This window comes from Tamandua tetradactyla, chromosome 14, assembly GCF_023851605.1.
Source record: "Tamandua tetradactyla isolate mTamTet1 chromosome 14, mTamTet1.pri, whole genome shotgun sequence".
NCBI lineage: Eukaryota > Metazoa > Chordata > Mammalia > Pilosa > Myrmecophagidae > Tamandua > Tamandua tetradactyla.
In genome coordinates, this window is record NC_135340.1 from 588,010 (window position 1) to 607,808 (window position 19,799).

Here is a 19,799-nt window from a genome sequence, read left to right on the forward strand (position 1 = left end):
CTTTCTGGTATACTGGAACAGACAGAGGGAAATGCCAGAAGCCTCTGAACTGCCATCCAGCTGCCCTGACCTCTGGCAATGGCTGTGCAGCCTTATCTCCTGCCCCGTGATGTTAAACACCTTGGGGCTGACCTCACCTATACCTGTTTGTCCAGTTTTTCGACTTTAGAGTCCTATAGTCCTATAGTCACCAAAGACAGCCACGAATGCTTATAAATAAAGGGTCTTGGGTCAGCCCAGAGCTAACCCATCCCAAATCTAAAGTTCTCTTGCTAACCGAGCCTGGCTCTAAACATCGTGGGCCACCTGCGATGGACTGTGGCCTACAGGTCACCGAGACCTCTCTCTGCCGTCTTCCCACAGACCCAGCCTGTCCTCAGCCTGCACTTGCTCCCCAAGCAGGTTCCCTAATCACATCACCGGGGGCCGCTGTGCTTGTGACCCCAAACCCACCCATCTTTCCTCCAATAAAACTATCAGAACTACTGCAGTTTGGGGAGATAGATTTGGGGCCGCTAGGCCATCTGCTATCCTACCATGTGCCTAGGAAGAAACTCTCTCTCTTTGAAACCCTGAGGTCTCAGGAACTGGTCATTTGAGTTCAACGGGCAAATAATCAACTGCCTTTGAGATTCTTTTGCCCACCAAGCTGATTTCTGGAACTTGTTTGATTCACAGAAAAACCAACCAAACAACAACAAAAAAACCACTAGAAGTTTCAAGCTGAAATGAGGCTAGTCATGGCAAAATGAAACCAGGGTTCGAACTTCAACAAAGAAGGATTAAGAACAATAAAATAGTTCACAATCCTGTCTAGACCTGCTCGTCGGAAACCCAGATGCTCATTCAATACCTGATAGCACCCAGTCTTCTCTTGGGGGAAAAACAATGAAGTGAAAGAGAATACCTTGGACTAACCAACTAGGAAAATTAAGAAAATAGGAAATGGTTAAATACATTTTTTAAAAAAAGAAAGACAAAAAAAAAAAGATTGCCAGCTCCTAAAAGTCCAATCCTCCTTGCTTAGTTCCAGCAGATTAAAGAAGAAAACACTCTAAATAAAGGCCATGGTGAAGGGATGAGACCACAGGGCGGCCTGTGTTCCTGGTTTCCCTTCAGTGCCCCCCTCTCCCTTCCTGTCCAGCCTGGCTTTGCTGAGGGTGCCGGGAGCAGGGTTCTACGGACGGGGGAGCAAAGGGGGAGCAAAGGTCTCTGCACAGAGGCAGCAGCGGGACCCCAGGGAAGGTGAGCAGCTCGTGCTATGCTGCGGGAGGGCGGGAAGCACCTGTTCTCAGAGTTCTGTATGACTCCATCCCTGCTTCCTAACGCTTACCTCCTCCTGAACCTCTAGGCTGGTTTTCAGGAGTTGAGGGGAGTTCGATTTTGTTACACCAAAGGCAGGATTAAAGTGAAGAGAGCTCCCTACTGCAATGGCAAACTTGGGTTTTACTACTTCCACACGTCCTGCCCTGCTGAGAGAGACTCTGTGCCAGCCTGGGGTTACCTCAGTAACAATGCTGCGAGCCTCAGGAACATGTGGGAAGCTGCTGGGAACACCAGACAGCAGAAAGGTCAGGCTGTAGCTTGTGATTTCATAAATGCTACTGGTTCTTCCCAGTTCTGACTTTTGGGTTGCTGTTTTTTGGGGGTTTTTTGGTTTGAGCAAATATGCATATCTGAACATGGATTTTCAAAAAGAATTGAATTAGCCCCCATCTTCGACCCAATCTCTGGGGCATCTCATCAGTCATTATTTCGCTCAATCAAAATTTCCATTCTGACAATTCACTGACATGACTGCCACTTGCCACTGGAGGTTTCCTGTCAGACATCTGCGGTGACCGACCAGCCCGATTTGCCTGAGACTGTCGCAGTTTTAGCTCTGAAAGTTTGCATCCCAGGAAACCCCTCAGTCTTAATGTTTGTTAACCTACCGCCAGCCCTAGGTTTGGTCTCCAAATCTGCATGGCTCAAGTTCCTAAAACTGGATAGAAAAGGGGCCTGCTACAAAAGCAGCTAAAAATTTTTAAATCTCCATCAAAAATTTCCAGCCACATTCTACTCCAAAGATGATTTTCAAAAAACAACCAATGATCCATTTTATTCACTAGGGGAGAAACCGTTTACTTTCTGGGGATGATCAGCCTAATGCAGGGAAGAAACAGAACCACACTCACACATCGGCCATGACGAACAGCACTAGGGTGAGGATTGCCAGTTATTTTCCCTCCAGTTCCCACATCTTAGAACTTGATAAATAAAGCATAACATGACAGACAGAAGAGTATGAAAGAAACAGCTCACATTTCTCTGGTGCTATTCAAAGACGCTGGAACCTGCAAACAGTAGGCTTGCTTGTCAGAGCTGGAGAAAAGCCAAAAGCAGCACTCTCTCCAGGGGCCACGGCGAGAGCACCAGACAGTCTGGCCAAGAGAGCAACTGTTGGACTTTAACCTGTCCAATGCCAATAAAACTGAGAGTATCCAGGGCCTGAGCCTGCAACATGAGAATTGCAAAGTCAAAGCAAGAACTTGCTTAATCAATTCGGAAACCCTAAGCCTTGTCAACCGTCCATATTAACTGTCAGATGCTCTCGTCCCTGCTACGTGGCTGTCAGATGCTCTCGTCCCTTCCTCTGTGAACAATGGGCCTCTTTTCTTCATGGCAGGCAGAACAGTGGCCTCCCAAAGACGCACACCTTCTAATCCCCAGAGCACATCGGTCTCACATGGCCAAAGAGGCTTTGCAGATATGACTGAGTCACGGGCCCTGGGAAATGGGGGATGACCTGGCTTACCCAGGCGGGTCCGTTCTGATCACACGAGTCCTTGAGATTGGTAGAGCCTCTCCAGGCCGAGTTCAGAATCAGAGGGAGACGTGACCACAGAGGAAGCACAAAGAGAGACGGAACGCTGCTTGCTTTGAAGATGAGAGGAAGTGAGCCTCTAGAAGCTGAAAAAGGAAGGAAACGACTTCTTCCCCAGAGCCTTGAGAAAGCAGCAGAGCCCTGCCGCTGCCTTCATTTTAGCCCAGTGAGACCCCTGTCAGGCTTTGGGCACACAGAACGATAAGATAATAAATTTGTGTGTTTTAAGCCACTACGTTTATGGCAATTTGTTACAGCAGCAGCAGAAAACTAACACAAAAATTCACTGCTGCTGCTCCATTTGCATGATGCCTTAGTAATATTTTGCTTCAAATCCTAGTACTTGACCATTTCTTATGTAATGTTCATTTGCTTCTCTAAAAAGACTTAAAAAAATAGGTTTAGTACTAGACCAGCATGATCAAAAACCTGACAGTGCAAAACAACACTTCCTTTTAAATTTCTGCATTGTCTGTTTAGTTTCTTTCTGCTGTCTGTTCGCACAGAAACCACTTACATAAGGAACCACTGAGCATAACTAAGACCCAAAGTTTTGCATGAAGCACAAAAGCACTGAGGTGAAAGTGGAAAATGCCAAGCAGCCTCTTTAAGAACCTGTGTTAAGATGCAGCAATTCTCCACGTCTCCCTGGGGCACTCGGCCGCAATGACTGCACGTTGTTGCTGGCCTTTAGTGCGCCCGGGAGGTTAAGAGATTGTCCCACTCAACGTGGGAACTGCCCCCACTGAGAGACTGCGCTGGGATTTATTGGGAAAATGTAAGCACATTTATTAGCATGGAAGAATCAACACAAATGTCAGACAAAATATCATGAAATGCTTAAAAAAGTCTTCATTGCTAGTGACAGTTGGTAGAATATAGGGCATCTCAGGTCTCATCTGAGAGATATTCGCTACTTCCCTCCAATAGGGCCTCATCAGGTGTGAGCAACAGCTATACAGATTTCAAAAGAGCAAAGAAAAGGCCCTTTCTTCTAATGAGCTCTGGACCAGAGGTTCTCAACCCAGGCTGCACACTGAAATCACCTGGGGAGCTTTTTAAATTTACAGCCACTTGGAGACTTTCCCCAAAGACTGTGCCTCAGAGACTCAGTGCCAAGGCTGCATGCGGTGTGTGGTCAGCGCCTGGGGCTCCTGCTCATAACCATCGGCCAACAGCCTCCTGGACACGGCCACCTGGGCTTGGCCTCTCCACAGACCAGAATCTGTCCCTCTCTTCCTGAATTTGTAGCTCAATCATCACCCAAAAAGAAATCCAAGAGTTATTCTAGATGTCTTCCTCTCGCTCATTCTCATCTGTGATCAGGTCTCCTAAATCCTGCCCATCACTTCCAAGTCAGACACCTCCACTGGCCTTCCTCTCATTCATTTCTCAACATATTTTTATCTTTCACCCAAGTACCTAAGGAATTATCCTCAAAAATAAAATGTAAAATCTGATTATGTGCCTTTCTCTGCCTCCTCAATCACAGGACAAAATCAAAACCTGTGAGCACGACTTAGGTCCTTCACAGGCCTCACTGCCCAGCTGCTCCAGCTGCGTCTCTTCCACCTGCCTCTTCCCAGCCATATCCCAGCTGTTCTCAATTCCCGAAAGTCCCCAGGACACCCACGCCCTGTGGGGCCTCTCCGCACTTGTAGTGGGCGTCCTTCTTCCTGGAAACTCTTTCCCTACTTCTCTGCCTGATGGTACTTCATGCCATAAGTCAAATACCCCCTTTTGTCCATCAAACTTCTTACCAATTTCCCCACCAAATTATCCTCCATCCCCACAGCCCTCTGTTCACACCTCCCAACACTAACCACAGAAACCTCTTCCTCTACAAGACTTTTGCCTTTGTGTGTCTAAATAGCTCTGGGACAAGGCCTGTGTGTTCCATCTTCATATTCCAAGCACCTGGCATTCAGTATTTTCCTCACTCATTCAACAGTTTTTATCAAATATATAACAAGTGTCAGACATGTTGCTAGATGTGGAGGCAAAAATGACTAGCAAATTAGGTTCTATGTCTGCCCTTTGCAGCTTATATTCTTAATGGGGGGGTGGGGTGGCCAGGCAGATTGCTGGATAAGTATTCAGGACAAAACAGCAAGATATAACAGAGGGTTGGGAGAATTATTTTTTAAGTTCCCAATATATTAAAAAGTGAAGAAATGTCCAAAAAAAAAAGTTTTCAAAATTCTGACCTATTCTAAACGTTTACCTTTAATAATCAAAGTTGTTTGTTTCATTTTTTTCCATGTATCTGTCACAGATAAACTCATTTGGAGATGTCAAGAAGTCCTAATTTAAGGCCACATAAAGGTAAATTGAGGAAAATGGGCCCTCCTATCCTAAGAAGGTCCGACACAGTAAATAGAAGTAAATATTAGCTGAATGAATAGCCAGATGAAGGACTAGCTCTAGCCAACTAAGCTTCACTGTTTATTTATTACGATTTATTTAAGGTTTTATTTTTTACCAGTATTTTGTTGTAGTCACTAAATAGTTATATAAATAAACAATTGAAAATCCAACAATCCAATTGAGGCCACCACATAATCCAGTGAGAACTGTTCACTGTTGAAAATGATGATGGGAACCCATATTACATTATGTTATTTCTCTACTTTGGTACATGCTTGAAATTTTTCATAATATAGTTAAATTTTAAAATGGAGAAAGCAAATCCAGGTCACCGACCGGAGGGCACACTGGCCTTCCTTTCATTTCTCGTGGTCTTGCGGGGAAAGGCCACCTGCTCAGAAACAGAACGACTTGATTCTACCACAGGATTCAAATGGCATTGGCTGGTTCCAAAGGTCAGGTTAGCTCCTTCCAAGAGAAACCTCAACAGCATCAGATTGCTCTGTCTTTGTTTTCTTCTGGAAAAGTCCTTCACAGTGTCTGCAGCCAATCTCCTAGGAACACGTTTTCTCTGATCTAATCTCTGAGGCTTCTATCTGCCAACTGATTAATCACGTGGGCATCACAGGAGAACCTCAAAGCCTCTCCAACACAGGCTGTCAGAAGAAAATGGGAAAATCCATGATCTTAATTATCATCAAGGAGAGCCACTTTCTTCTTTAAATTCTAAAGCTATGTCAATATTGATAGAGACTCTCTGACTGTCTCTTCAATAAAGCATCTCCTCCCCAATGCTTTCATTTTTGGACCACTTAATACATTTGTTTCTTCCTTGAAGTTCTCGTTAGAGTCAAGAAGATCCTAGAAGAAAATATGTCAGGGTCCTCACCTCTTCTGCTCCCAAAGCCTGAGGCCCGCTGGCAGATCTGGCTGTTAAGAAGACAGGAAAATGTATACTTTTTTCTTCAAAAGAAAAGAGGAGAAATAACACGAAACTTAGCCAGGCTTTGGTGGCAACGGCCTTCCAGGTAGGAGGGGGGAACGGGAATGCTTGTTGCAGGTTCACATTTCTGAGCCAAGAAACAAACATTTGTTATCCTTTTTCTTTTAAGAAGTCAATTTGTGAAAACGAGAGTCCCTCTCTCTGTGAGACTCCGAGCCTGAAAGGAAACCTGAGCCTGGGAAGGCTGCGCAGGTGCCTGGCGGCAGAGGCTGGGTGACAGCTCTCCTCGTCCTGCCCCACGAGCCAGGGGCAGGGGAGAGCCCCACCCGGTATGTCCGGCCCTTTCTGGGGGTCAAGTTGTGATTGTGATGCTTCTACAGGCACTGGAAGGAGGAGGACGTGTGACCCCAAAGTCGCAGGTGAGCTCGGTGGCATCTAGCAGGCTGGCACAGGTGTGCGAGGGCTGGGCTGGGGCATATCCAACAAGGTCCCGCATGGAAGGAGCTTCTCTCCTCCTGAGAGGCTGCTGCGCCGGATGAGCCGGGAATCGCCTCAGCTCAGGGGGTACGTCCCTCTTCTTGTCCTGCCGAGTCTTGGAACCAAGGGGTTCTGGCTGGACTTAGGGCTGAGGGCAGACGTCAGAGCCCCACACACGGGCGCTGCCCCCAGCCCATGCCCACTGAGCTTCCAAAGGAGCCAGTCACCAGGAGACCGTGAACCGCGATTCACGGCTGCAAAGGAGGAAGGAAAGACCAGCCAGGGCAAAAAGCACCTATGTTCCTTTGTGCGGTGGACCCCAGGACAGCACCGTGAGGCAGGGCCCGTCCCAGCGCATTGGAGGGGGCGCAAGTGGCACAGCCTCCCTGGAACGCGTGTGTGCCAAGAGCCTCTAATGTGTTTTCAGCCGCTGTTTGTCCTTGACTTGATTTGGGAAAAAACCCAAAATGTAGACAAGGGTTAGAAACAGCCTGACTCTCACAAGGCAGCCTGGTGAGTCAAACCTGAAAACCCCGCAAGATGGAACTTAACGACTGCAGAAAGTTTCAGTGAAGAAAAAGGTACAAAGTTAAGTGAGAAGAGAAGAATATAAAACTTTATACAGAGAATGACTGCAACTAATTTTCTTACAGGCATTCACATATACCGTACGTAATTTTCTATATATTTTTCAAATGTCATGTAGTATTTTTCTAATATATCATATATAACTTTTTCTAATCTGTATTATACATATCTTCCTGAAATATAATTTTTTAGAAGAAAGACTGGGAGAAAATATTTCAAAAAGTAAATGGCATTTTGCCATGGAACAATGGAAGTGGTAGAAGTTATAAGATATGCCACAATATTTACTCTCTTCTCCCATACTTTTCTTTAAGCTTTTTTTATTATATAATAGAACATATAAACAAAGCAAAGAAATAAAAAATCACCATCACATACTTATAATAGAACTTTTATCTAGGCACATACACCTCAAGAATAAAATCTGCTTTCCTGAGCATCTCTTGCTGCTGGATGTGAGGCCCCACGATGAAATTCAATATGTGATAGCAAAAAAAATACATGCAGCTTCTAAGTCCTCCTCTCCCCCCTTTCTCCTCTCCTGCTGGTTAGAGTGGGGAGTTTGTGGGAACCCACCTCAGACCACAAAAGCGAGAGAAAGCTGCTAGAGATGATGGAACAACAAGACAGAGGGAGCCCAGATCCCTGGAATCTGAAGGAGCCGTCTTCACCAGCCCTGGACCACACATCCCTGAATTGCGACATGAAAGAGAAATAACTTCTAACTTTTACCAGCCACTGTGATGTCAGGTTTGTCACACGCAGTTCAACCAACAATATAACGAATAGAGGAGGCCATTTCTCTTCCTCCTTCCTACTTCTCTGTACTTCCCAAATTTGCAATGATTAGCATGAATTACTTTATCTGGAAAAATTGTTGTGCTTACTAACATTAAGAAAATTAAGTTAACAGAGGATGAAGCTTGGGCAACATCCCATGCAGAGAGAAAAATGAAATCTATAGTTTAGAGAAGGATTACAACATCCTGTGCTAGAGCAGAAGTCATGCAAGCACTCTGAGTTTGACTCTTTCATCTCAACTCACTCCACTTTAGTTGAAGTCTTTTTACAAATGAAGAAACATTGTTTTAACTAAATAAACGTCTAAATAAAATCTGCTATAAACTCTGCTTGAGGAATATAACCATACTCTAAAAAATAAAACTTCAGTCAATGTATTGTAAATTACTCATTTAAGAGGATCCCTACTTCCTAAGTGAACGTAAAAACATTCTTACAAGCAATGTTGGCTGTGCACTAACTCGTCCCTTTAACCTAAGTGTATCTGTTCTTCACGTAGGACCATAGAAATAATTGTACAACTCTGGCCTAATAACTCGCTAATTGTCCATCAACCAAGCGAAGGCTTTGCTCTGATTTCTCCTGGGGTGGAGCGCTCATAACCTCCTTGGTCTCTTTTGCGACCCCCACATATGCCGTAAGGAGACATAACGGGTCTGTGAAATTGGCGAAAGACGTCCAGTCGTGTTGGGAACCTGCGACAACGTTTGCACCGTCTCTAACCGTGTCAGGACCATGCACTGATGGCTCCATCTGCAGTAACGTCATGCCAGAGGCACTAACGCCTTTTAGAGACTCATCAAAGCCCTGGGCACACACAGGACTCTTCGCCAGGTTTACCTTAGAGGCTTTTATGTAACTTCATGTCAGACAGAGAACCTGTTCCCCCCTTCTTCCGAGAGAACCCCAAATGGCCTTCCCTCTCCGGGAACCATACCACCCGGCACCAACATGTCTCACTTATTTGCAATCACAGAGGCGGGGTGCCAGGGCTCCTCATGTGCCTCCCAGGGTGCTGCAGAGTGGCTGCAGCTGGTGGTCAGAGCTCCGGTTTTCAGTTTCTCTCCCATCCTCCCTCCGTAGGGACAAAAGCCAACGCGACAGGCCCCATTGCCATGGCAACAACACGCACTGTGATGACAGCGTGTTTGTTTTTTAAAATGACTCACAGATTGTTTCCCCAGAAGCCGCAGACACACAGCTTTCTGGCTGGTCTGTGAAAGCCCTCAAAGTTTCCTGCAAACCTCTTGCTCCTGTTAGCATAACTTGTACAGGGAGAGAGTCACCAAGTCAAATACGCCCTTCTCCTTAAGGATGAAGAAACCTCGCTTGGCTCCTTAAATACTCCAAGATTAATCAATTTAAACCTCAGGTTTATAATGAAATTCATTTGAGTTTGTACACTGGAGATAATTAATCTCTTCCTAATTTAAATAATTAAGGTATTTCATAATGTAGTTTCAGAGATCCAAATGAAATAACCAGGTGAAATAAAACCTCTGGTAAGAAAATATTAAATAGAATAGCTTCAATCTGAGCATGCACGGTCATACAAAGTGTTAGAAAAAAATAAATTGTCTTAATATTGAGATGCTTTTAAACCAAGGCCTGAAATAAAATATTTATGTTAAAAAACAGTGTAAACATGAAAGCGTCCAGACATCTGGAAGAACTGTCGACTCTTCATTCATTCGATAAGTACTACTCAGCGCGTGCTGTGTCCCAAGCGCTGACACTCACCGTTGGCAGAATGCGTGGGACGCAGGGGAGAGCTGGCCCACGGGGGCCCGGGCCTGGGCACGGCCGGGGCAGCGTCTCCTCCCCGAAGCCCCTGCGGCTTTCCAAAGTGCCACGTGGAGGGGACACACAGAGCTCACACCTCATGGGCGTGCCAGGTGCAGAGCTCAGAGTCCCCTGCCCTGGCATCACGGCTGCCTCCCTCCAAAGGATATGTACAAGTGATTTGGGCATGCTGATTTTCCTTTATATAAAATGAAAACCAACCTTTTTTAAAAATAAATTTAAGTGGAAATTATTTATACAAATCTACTTAAGATTCCAAGCCCCCTGATGTTAGTTGTACGTATTTTGCGTGCACACACATAACATAGTAACTAAAAATTACTCTCTCTAAATAGACAGACATTTTATGTATTCCTACCAAAACATGTATTTTCCCTGTAGAGTTTGAAGGTTGGTCCAGAGTGTATCTGTCAGGATAGGCTAGGTTACACTGTGGTAACAAAAAACCCGCCTCAAAATCTCAGCAGTTTACAGCAAAGCTTATTTCTCACTTTCCCTGGGACCCCACTTCAGGGCAACAGAAAGCTCTTCTCGTGTTTCCTCATCGAAGACCCGGGCTGCGGCCACCATTTCCATGCGTCCACCTGCCAATTTCTGAGCAATGTACTCACACTGCTAGTTCTTATAGCTTCTGCCTGCAGGTAACATACATCACTTCTGCTCAGATTCCACTGGCCAGCGCAAGGTACACGGCCATGCTAACTAATGCAGACAGGACGCATCAGCCTCGCAGGACGTGGGGGAGAGAATACGAAGTATTTAGTGAACAGCATTACCGATTACACTTATGAATCCTGAACAAAGGGCAAATCTGAGACATAAACACTTACCTGAGTCAAAACATTTATATCTGACACTTCCTGGGCAATAGCGTTTCTTGGATGATTCCTTACCCCAAATTCTGAGCACCTAACATTAATGTTGGACCATAAAAACCATTTCTGCTAAGATTTGGTAAGAACATCATGTATAAAATGAAAGATACTTTATTCCAGATTTCTAGTAGCAATAATAATATGCTAATAATAGCTGCATTTCTCAAATGATTACTCTGTCAGGCACCATGCTGGGTGAACATTTTACATGCATCGTACGATTTTCTCTTGACAATTTTATGAAACAGGCACTGCCTTTATGTGTCCCATTATTATCTCCCTCGTAAGAGAGAACTCGTCAACTTGACCAAGAGAGTCAGACTGTGAACCTTTATCCTTTACTGTGTTCTCCGGGTGTTAACACTTAGACTACTACTTTTCTACACTATTTTTTTACACTATGGTATTTTAGGATTTTTTTAAGGCTTATAAGAGAGAAGTAGAAGCTTTTTCTGTTCTGGCCTAGCCAACTGTCACCTTTTCTTACATTCTTGTCATTTTAATTGTTTAAAAATATTGGGCTGTTCAATTTCAAGTTTCTTAAAGGAAAAAAAAAGTTTTTTTTTTCACTAAACTTAGTGAAATAAGTTTAATGCCTTTACCAGCTATATTCTCTAAACACGAGCATTATTCATACGGTTATAAAAAAAAAAAAGCCAAAGGATCAATCCCAGTTCTCCAAGGAAAGCCTATAAAATGACAGTGATTTTTTTTCCTATGGTAGTTTTTTTCAATTTTTTTTCCACAATTTTTCTCATATGGTTCTGCGCAGATCAGACAAATACCCTTCTTAAGCAGAGCTCTGTTGGCAAAGCCTAGAAATTATCTTTACTCTCCTGTTTAAAAATGCAAATATAAGAGTAGGAGGCTCTCAAACATTTATTTCAGCAAAGATACACCTACCGTTAATACTTAGTCTGTTATGATGAAAATGCCAGAAAGACACGGCAGAGACAGGTAGTCAAAACACGGTAATGATGGCATTTCCACTGAAATCCCCCTTTTTCCACACTGTGCTGCAGTATGTGGGTTTCCAGATACAGTGCTGACGCGGGACGTAGGAACCATCGAGAAAGTGCAGCCAAGTAGGACGGCAGGCCGCGGCCTGAGCTGGGAGTGAAGAGCTACTTTCAAAATCACTCAATCAGAAATTCTGCAGATTATTTATTCTTCTCAAGCAGGTGCCGTGAGCTAAAGAGTAGGTCGATCCCCGGAGAAGCAAGGCTTCCCTCAAGCCCTCAGGCCTGCCCTTCAGCCCTGCAGCTGTTCCATGGCCCAGGGTGGATTCCATCTAGATCAACTTGATTTAATGACCAGTCAGGGAGACTCAGTTTAATGATATATTTTTTACAATGCAGAAATGCATAGCTTGTTCTCTATATTAAATGCCATTCTTCCTGCTTTATAGGACCTGATGCATTTTCTTCTGAAATTTTTTTTTAAGTTATTCTTTGCTGTGTCTTACTTCAGCCGTTTTGGATTTTTCTGCAGGATTCTTCCTTCAGTCTACCTGACCTTCATTGGCAATAAAAACACTTTTTTTGTTTATTGGTGTGTTTATCTGTTTTTCTCCAAGGGAAATGCATGGATGCTGAAACCCTACCCAACTAAAGCTGGTAACCTTGGTAAGTCTTTTGAGCCTCGGTCTCTTCACTCAAAACAGCAGACGGTGTCAGCGCTAAGCCCTTCTGCTCTGCTGAGAGTCTAAACCTCTCTTCTGAGTTTCAGTGAACAGGTGTTTGGAGGGGCTCCGCTGCTGCAGGCCTCCGGGAGACTGTCCGATCTGCCCGCCCTGCACCCTGCCCGCCCCGCCACTCCCACGTCAGAGGCCCACGCGGGGCGTCCGCTGGGGAGGGCGCCCCAGGACCCTTGGACACCGGTACGCGAGAGGACGTTAGTCCCCACATTACGCCTCTTGAAATTAAAATCTGCCTGCAATTCCCAAGCCGTGGTAGGCAACTCGGTAGAGTGAGGGGACCCAGCCCAGCAGGGGACAGGGGCCAGGGGCCCGCTGAGATGGCAGAGCAGAGGGTAGGCAGGAGTTCAGGCTGCATCTGCCTTTGGGCAGCCACTGAGGAACTGTCTCTGGAGACGCACTCCTCTCCAAGGGTCCTGAGGGCTTACTATGTATGGTTTGAATGCTTCCTCGGTGAGGTTTTCCCTGATTCCCCAAAGCAGAATTAAGGGCAGAAATCCTGACTTCATGTAGGAGATAAAATACCAAGAACCGGGGTTATTTTAGACAATAAGAATAGCGTTCAATTCAGACCACAAGCCCTGTGGTGCTGATTGCAGCGTAGAAAACATATAATTAAATGAAGTAATCTTCCTGACCATGCAAATCAATCTGATCTAATAAAATAAACCCAGACCAAGTACTCAAGGGAGCAGCCAGGTGTCCTGCCCAGTTTAATAGAAAAGCTGCTTTCTGTAGAGGAAAAGCATAGTTTAGAGATCGTCAGATGTGCAGAAGGCTGAATCTCCTCTAGAGCCCCCCCCCCGTCCTCGTTTCAGGGCCGCTGCTGTGCTTTCTGCGTGGGACCCCCTGCCTCAGCCCCTGGCCTTCAGTGGCTGAGTCCCCAGCATCGCCGAGGTCTGAATTCCAAGGATACGTCTTCAGAGAGGCTCCAGTGACCGCCCAGTCTAACGTGGCCTCCCATGGCCATCACTGCCACACACAGCCTCTTAGCATCCAGCCTGTTTCTGGCTTTCTCTATCATGGCACTCAGCATTACCTGATCTTTTCTTGTATTGAATTTGTTTCTGTCAATGGATGTTTCTGATTTAATTAGTCTGGGACAACACTGGGACATAAATAGTTTTCAAAGTCCCCCCAGCGATTCTACTGCACAACCAGGCATAAAATCACTGGTTTATGTGTTCACGGGCCTCGCCCAAACTTGAAGTTCCAAGAAAACAAAAATCAGTCTGTTCTGTGCAGCCCTGTCTCCCAGGAGTCTCCCAACCTCACTGAGGCTGGACAGACTAAAGGTACTGTAATTGCTGGGGTTTGTACGCTCTGTGGTGGGGTCACATTTCATTGTTTTCTGTGTGAAGATCTCACCCTCGCAGTGCCATTTGTTGATTTTTTTTTGGAGTACGTGGGCCAGGAATTGTACCCGGATTGTCTGTGTGACGGGAAGAATCTACCACTGAGCCACCTGTGCCCCTCTGTACTTACTCTTCTATTTGTCTGTTTTCCCCAGGAGCTGTGAGCCCCTGGGGGCAAGGACTGTGCTCAGAGCATGCCGAGTCAAAAAAATAAGTCACTCAAGAAATTGATGAATAAATTGCCCTGTGGCTTACAAACAATACAAAGATGAAATCACACGTGGCTTCACTCTCAAAGAGCTTGAAAGAAATAAAGAAAAGATATGTCGATCGCCATTATGCAAACTAGAATGCGGTAAGTACCGTGATCAAAGAACCACAGATTTCAGAGGAGGCAAAGGTTGTTTATTATTTGAGGTGGAGACAGCAGAGGAACCAAGGAAGGCTTCATGGAGGAGGGAGCATTAGCACAGAGCCTTAAAGGACGGATGGAATTTGTCTAATCAGAGAAGGAAAAATGTGGGTGTGAAGCATGGAAGGGGAAGGAAGAATGTCATTCCAGGAAGAGGGAAGAGCACAAACAAATCAGCCTAGCCGAAGGGTAGGAGAACCCGAAGTAAGGTAGGGGCTGTTGACATGGAAGACAGTGGCCATGCCAAGGACTATTTCCAACCACAATGCAAAGAACCACGCGGCAACTGGGTGGGCCCGGGCAGGCGACGAGGGGCCTGAGGAGGGACTCCGAGGCGGTGTCACTGCGGCCGTGGGAGCAGGTGGAAGCTGGTTCTGGGACAAGGCGGTAGTGGGCTCTGTCTCGGACGTGTGAGCTTCGGTCCGCATGGTGGGCCGTCTGCTCGGATATGCAGCCTGATGCACAACTGAAGAGAGCAGGTGAGTAACCAGGCTGGAGCACCAGATTTGGGGTGACCCACACAGCAACGAAGGTCAAAATCACAGGAAAAGGTGTGATTAAAAAAGAGGACATAGAGGGAAAAAGTAAGTGGCCAAATAATAAAATCCTGAAAATACCCAGTTTAGTTGGGCAGCAGGAGCCGGAATTAGTGCAGAGGCTGGAAGTCATCAGAGAGGCAAGAGAACAGGATTAGCAGAGGTCCTGAGGTCAAGGGGAAGTATTGGCAGCAGGTTTGTTTTATTTATTTTTTAATGTATGTGTGGATAGAAAACTAAGCATGCTTCTAGGCAAGGAGGAAAGAGCCAATAAAGAGAAATAAACCAAATATGTAGAAAAGAGATAAAACCATTGTCAGAACAGTGTCCCCTGAGAAAGTAAGAGAGAACGAGATGGAGAGTCCAAGCAGAGGGCTTGGAGGAAGGTCACTTATCTGTTAATTTAACTTAGAAAGGAAAGAAAAGAGAATGAAGATATGGGAAACATGGAGGCTGAGGGGTCTGTAATAAAAGTCTTTTCAGAAGAACAGAAGGTGAGGCCACCTGCTGTGGGTAGAGGGAGAAGGGATGGGTTGGGTGATGTTCACAGAAAATGCAGAGGGGATACTGAAATGTGAAATAAAAAAGTAGAAGAAAAGGATTTTCAAAGAATAACAATGGCCCTCTGATATTGCACAAGCCTGGAGGAGGGTCACTCAACTTCCAGACCTTCTCCGTGAGCTCACGGCCCAGACCCTCCCCATGAAATCACAGCCCAGACCCTCCCCGTGAGCTCACAGCCCAGACCCTCCCCATGAAATCACAGCCCAGACCCTCCCCGTGAAATCACAGCCCAGACCCTCCCCGTGAAATCACAGCCCAGACCCTCCCCATGAAATCACAGCCCAGACCCTCCCCGTGAGCTCACAGCCCAGACCCTCCCCGTGAAATCACAGCCCAGACCCTCCCCGTGAAATCACAGCCCAGACCCTCCCCGTGAACTCATAGCAGAGGCCTGGGGAATTGTCTTGGGGTAGGGGCAAGAAAAGGCTGAGGGAATTGGGAGGAAGGGGTCAAGAGACCGGTTTTTAAAAACATTTCAATTAAGAGTGTGCTGATTTGAATCTGTCATGTACCCGTAAAAGGCCAGGTTCTTTTAATCCAGTCCTGCAGGCGCACACCCACTGTGGGTGGGGCCTTTAGACCAGGTGGTTTCCATCGAGATGTGACCCGCCCCATTCAGGTGCGTCTTAATCCTTTTACTGGACTTCTCTGAGAAGAGAACAAAGACAAGACACAGAGAACAGAAATGAAACCAAGAAAAGGACAGAGAGAGAGAAACGCCTTGGAGACGCTAAGCGAAGCCCTGCAGGATACAGAGAGCTCAGAGAGGTGTCTCCAGAGAAGCAGGCGAGGACACAGGGAACCTAAAAGCAACAGAACCTGGGAGTGGCCTTCCCATGTGACAGAGGAGCCCTGAGGCCATCGACCTTTCTTCAGCAAAGGTAGCCTCTTGTTGATGCCTTAGTTCGGACATTTTCATGGCCCTAGAACTGTACATTTGTAACCTAATAAATCCCCAGTGAAAAAGACAGCGCATTCGGGTACATTCATTGCATTCTGGCAGTTTTAGCAAACCGAAACAAAGAGATTGACTGTTCACACATACTTGCCAAGAGATAAAATGGCAGACCCTGTCTTATCTCCTAAACATTAGTACTACTTCTAAGAAATATATCACTAAAGTTTAGGAATTGAGCGCCCACTTTTTAAAACATTTAATGAAATCCTCTATCCACTGTTTGAACATTGACTCCCATTAAATATAACTTGTCTTCTTTAACAGGAGTTTTGGGGAACCCCATACATTTCAAATACTTTTAACTGAAAATTTGAATCTGTATTCCAGTGTAATCTTCACACTTGATATTTAAACACAGAAATTCCATATTTACATAGAGTACTAATTGTTAATTTTACTCACCTCTTTTTTTAAAACATTTTAATTGTACAGTATAACATAGATACAAAGCAAAGAAATGAAAAAGCAATAGTTTTCAAAGCACTCTCAACAGGTAGTTACAGGACAGATCACTCATCTCTTTTTAAACAAAAAATGTTTTGGTATTACAACCCATTTTAAAAGTGACAGAGTATAAAGACTTTCACTTCATCTGAACTGTCCTACAGTCTAGCTCCTTTCCCTGATATAGGAAACAGTGCAGTATTTTAAATGTATCCACCAGCTATGCAGCTCTGGACATGCCACTTAAATTCTGGGGTTATCTGTCACGGAAGGGGTTGGTACAGGCTAGGGAGTCTTGACACAGCTTCGCAACTTCCCTTCTCACCCAGATCTAGCAAAGCCCGGCATCTGAGTTCTCCCGGTAGTTGCAGGAAGGATAGATTTGCAAACTTAACAACGTTGGGAGCCGTTAGCTGTCCCCCAACATGCACGTGCAGGGCACGACAAGATGCCCACATCCAGCCCTTCACAGGCGGCTCTAACCACCTGAGCTCAGCGTCAGCACCCAGCCGGGCTCCCCAGTGGGTACGGCCCGTTCCTTCCGCCCTGTGCTGGCTTCTGCCACACCCTGCCTCACAAGTTTCAGAACTGGAAGTAGAATCTGTAGCGGAAAATGAGGCATGAAGGATTCTTTAATTTTAAAGATGAAATTCAGATTAGAATCACATTTCAATGGCAGAAACTTGTTTCAGAAATCTATTGTTAAACTGCTGTGTGCACCCCACCCCATGTGAAAGCTTTCCATTACAAGAATTTTAAGAGCCATTCGGTACTTTGGTTTCTCCTCTTTTCCTGACTCTATTATCTACTGGGCATGTTTCTCATCCTGAGACGTTGCAGCTACTGAGTGAGAGCCAGAAAGGCAGATGAAGCTGTCAGCCCCCACGGCCTCCGTGTGGGTGGGTGGTCTGGTCCACAGATGTGGCCAGGAGAGCCTGAAACGACTGTCTCCAACCAGGGGCTCAATTTCACGGCCAATATCTGCATACCACCTGTTTTTAGGAACTTTTCATATTTCCTCCTTTCTCCTTTTGATTCAAAAATTTACTTTTGAGAGCAATGTTTTACTTGGGGAGGGATAACTGTATACAGGAGATTAAATGCAAATATTGTGATCACGGTCTTTGTGATACCTTGTGTTAATAGGGCGCACCAAAAACATCTCCTTGAACCTCTGAGAGAAGAGATAAGGTCAAGAATGTGCTAACTTTTCTTTATGCCACCAAGGAAGAAAAAATAAGATTTGAGGACCTGTTAGTACCAGACACTCATTTATGCCACACACAAGCATGCAGGACAAAGACAGATCAAAAATACCCTTGATTAGGTACAATTAGCCCCTCTTCACAGTGAGGAAACTAAGAATTAAGGTACTAGGTCAAATAGTAAGGACCAGAAATAATATTCAAAGGCATATCTGTGTGCCTGGAAGCCTGCCTCTCCCTCCGTGCTGTTCTTTTCAGACGCGCTTTCTGCTTAGACTGGAATCCTCACACTCAGGCTGGCCTTCTGCAGTGGGTACAAAAGGCAGGCACCCGAACACACTCACGGCACGCCCAGCAGACGCGGCCAGGGCTGGCCATGCAATGGCGGAGTCATGTTTATTCAGCCATGAACCATATGGCCCGGCAAAAAAAAAAAGCCTTACAATTGCTCGACCCCTCAGAAGGCACTGAATACCCTAAGCGAAAGCACTGTCTCAATATTCCTGTGGCGAGAATGAGTGGAAACAGACTCATCTTCATGGTAGGAACAAATTCATCTTTTTCCTAAACCTTCCACCATCTTAGTTACTGGTCCACTGTTACTCACTAATGTGCTGCCTCAAACCAGAAATTTAGCAATTAGGAAATGTTTTGGGTTATGCAGAAAATAGGCACCTCTTGGTTGTTCTCAGAGAGATGGGGGGCCGTGCTGACTGCTCTGCCTGCCGACCAAGGCTTCACGTTCTTACTCTTCTGGGAAGCACACAGGGAAGAGTGGGGCAGACCCCAGCAAAGCAGGTGCCGGCTTTGTCTAGTGAACGCAGCCTGCACGGAAGGCGGCCCCTGAGTCCTGTCTCCATTCCGGCGGCGGATTCCCGACTCCCCAATCATAGCACAGCACAGAGCTCTAGTCAGGGTACGCTGGATCCCAACTCTACCTTAGGCCTGCCCTCTGGGGAGATTTCTTATCGATTATACCGTAGGAAGCAGAGGGACGATGGAGCTGTGGATCCCAGCCTGGACTTGTTTTGCTCACAGGTTTGATGAAATTCAGTAAATCCCTCAGTGTGGCTCCCTGGTTTCAACAAGCCCTTCACCTACCAGACGCCGTGCAGGTTTTCTGTAGCACAACCTCAGAAGAAAAGATGTTTCTTTCCCCTTTAAAACTATCAAATGTCTCCCATCTCTGAAAATGTGTTGCTACCCTACAATTTTGAGAAGTCAAATCAAGAAAGGGCATAAGAAAAACCCTACACATCTTCAGAAATGAGATTGGTGAGTAATGAGGTGGCATGTACACTCTCAATTAGCTTATGTGGTGTTAAAAAAGATTCATGAGCATTTAAACACAGTATTTTTATTTTTACTCCAAGTCATTCTCTTTCCTTTAAAAATTATCTCCTTTCACTATAAAACTCAAGGAAACAAAAAACCTTTTATGAACAATTCTTACCTGCACTTTCTGTGGAAGAGAGCTTAGTTTTTAAAATCCTGCCATGAACAGGGCGTTAAACTCTTTCTTCTACATACCCCTGTAAAAGAGCCCCACAGTCTCATTTCTAACCGTTAGCCCTGCTCACTGCACTTTTAAACGTCATTCATGAATATGAACAGGGCACAGCCACACACTCTCACTAAGAACATCCATTGCTCAAGAAAATTAAAGAATAAAAACCACGTTCTCATTTCAGAAACTCAGCTCCCCCCCCCACACACACACACAGGTGAGGAAATGACCCGGCCCCGCTTTACATCTGTGATGAAAGGTTCCAGCCCCTGGAGAATAGCAGGGGTCACACGTCTGACACAGCACCTTCTTCTGGCCCGCTGCGCGCCCTGGGGAGGGGTGCAGCTGCAGGTGGCCCCCGCTCCCTGGGGAGGGGTGCAGCTGCAGGTGACCCGCCGCGCG

The 19,799-nt window shown here is 45.7% G+C and overlaps 1 protein-coding gene and 1 long non-coding RNA gene across 8 annotated transcripts in view; both read right to left on the reverse strand.

The window, feature by feature from the left end:
- The window catches only part of GNG2 (G protein subunit gamma 2), a 104,335-nt gene that overhangs the window by 83,546 nt on the left and 990 nt on the right, over positions 1–19,799 (reverse strand). For 2 of the 7 annotated variants that reach the window (XM_077126762.1, XM_077126763.1), the window contains exons 1-2: positions 9,003–9,115; positions 2,798–2,952 (exon numbers count right to left, since the gene is read on the reverse strand). The exons of 2 other annotated variants lie outside the window; for them this stretch is intronic. Coding sequence is in view for 2 of the 5 variants with exons in the window: in XM_077126759.1 (XP_076982874.1) it covers positions 9,003–9,112 (110 nt within the window). In the remaining 3 variants the exon portion in view is untranslated. 3 more of the 7 variants (XM_077126759.1, XM_077126760.1, XM_077126764.1) reach the window with 3 other exon arrangements.
- On the reverse strand, positions 2,959–7,836 carry LOC143655535 (uncharacterized). The gene is made up of 3 exons (XR_013162140.1): positions 7,818–7,836; positions 6,123–6,196; positions 2,959–5,889 (listed from the first exon to the last, which is right to left on the reverse strand). It is a non-coding gene; the product is annotated as an uncharacterized LOC143655535 (long non-coding RNA).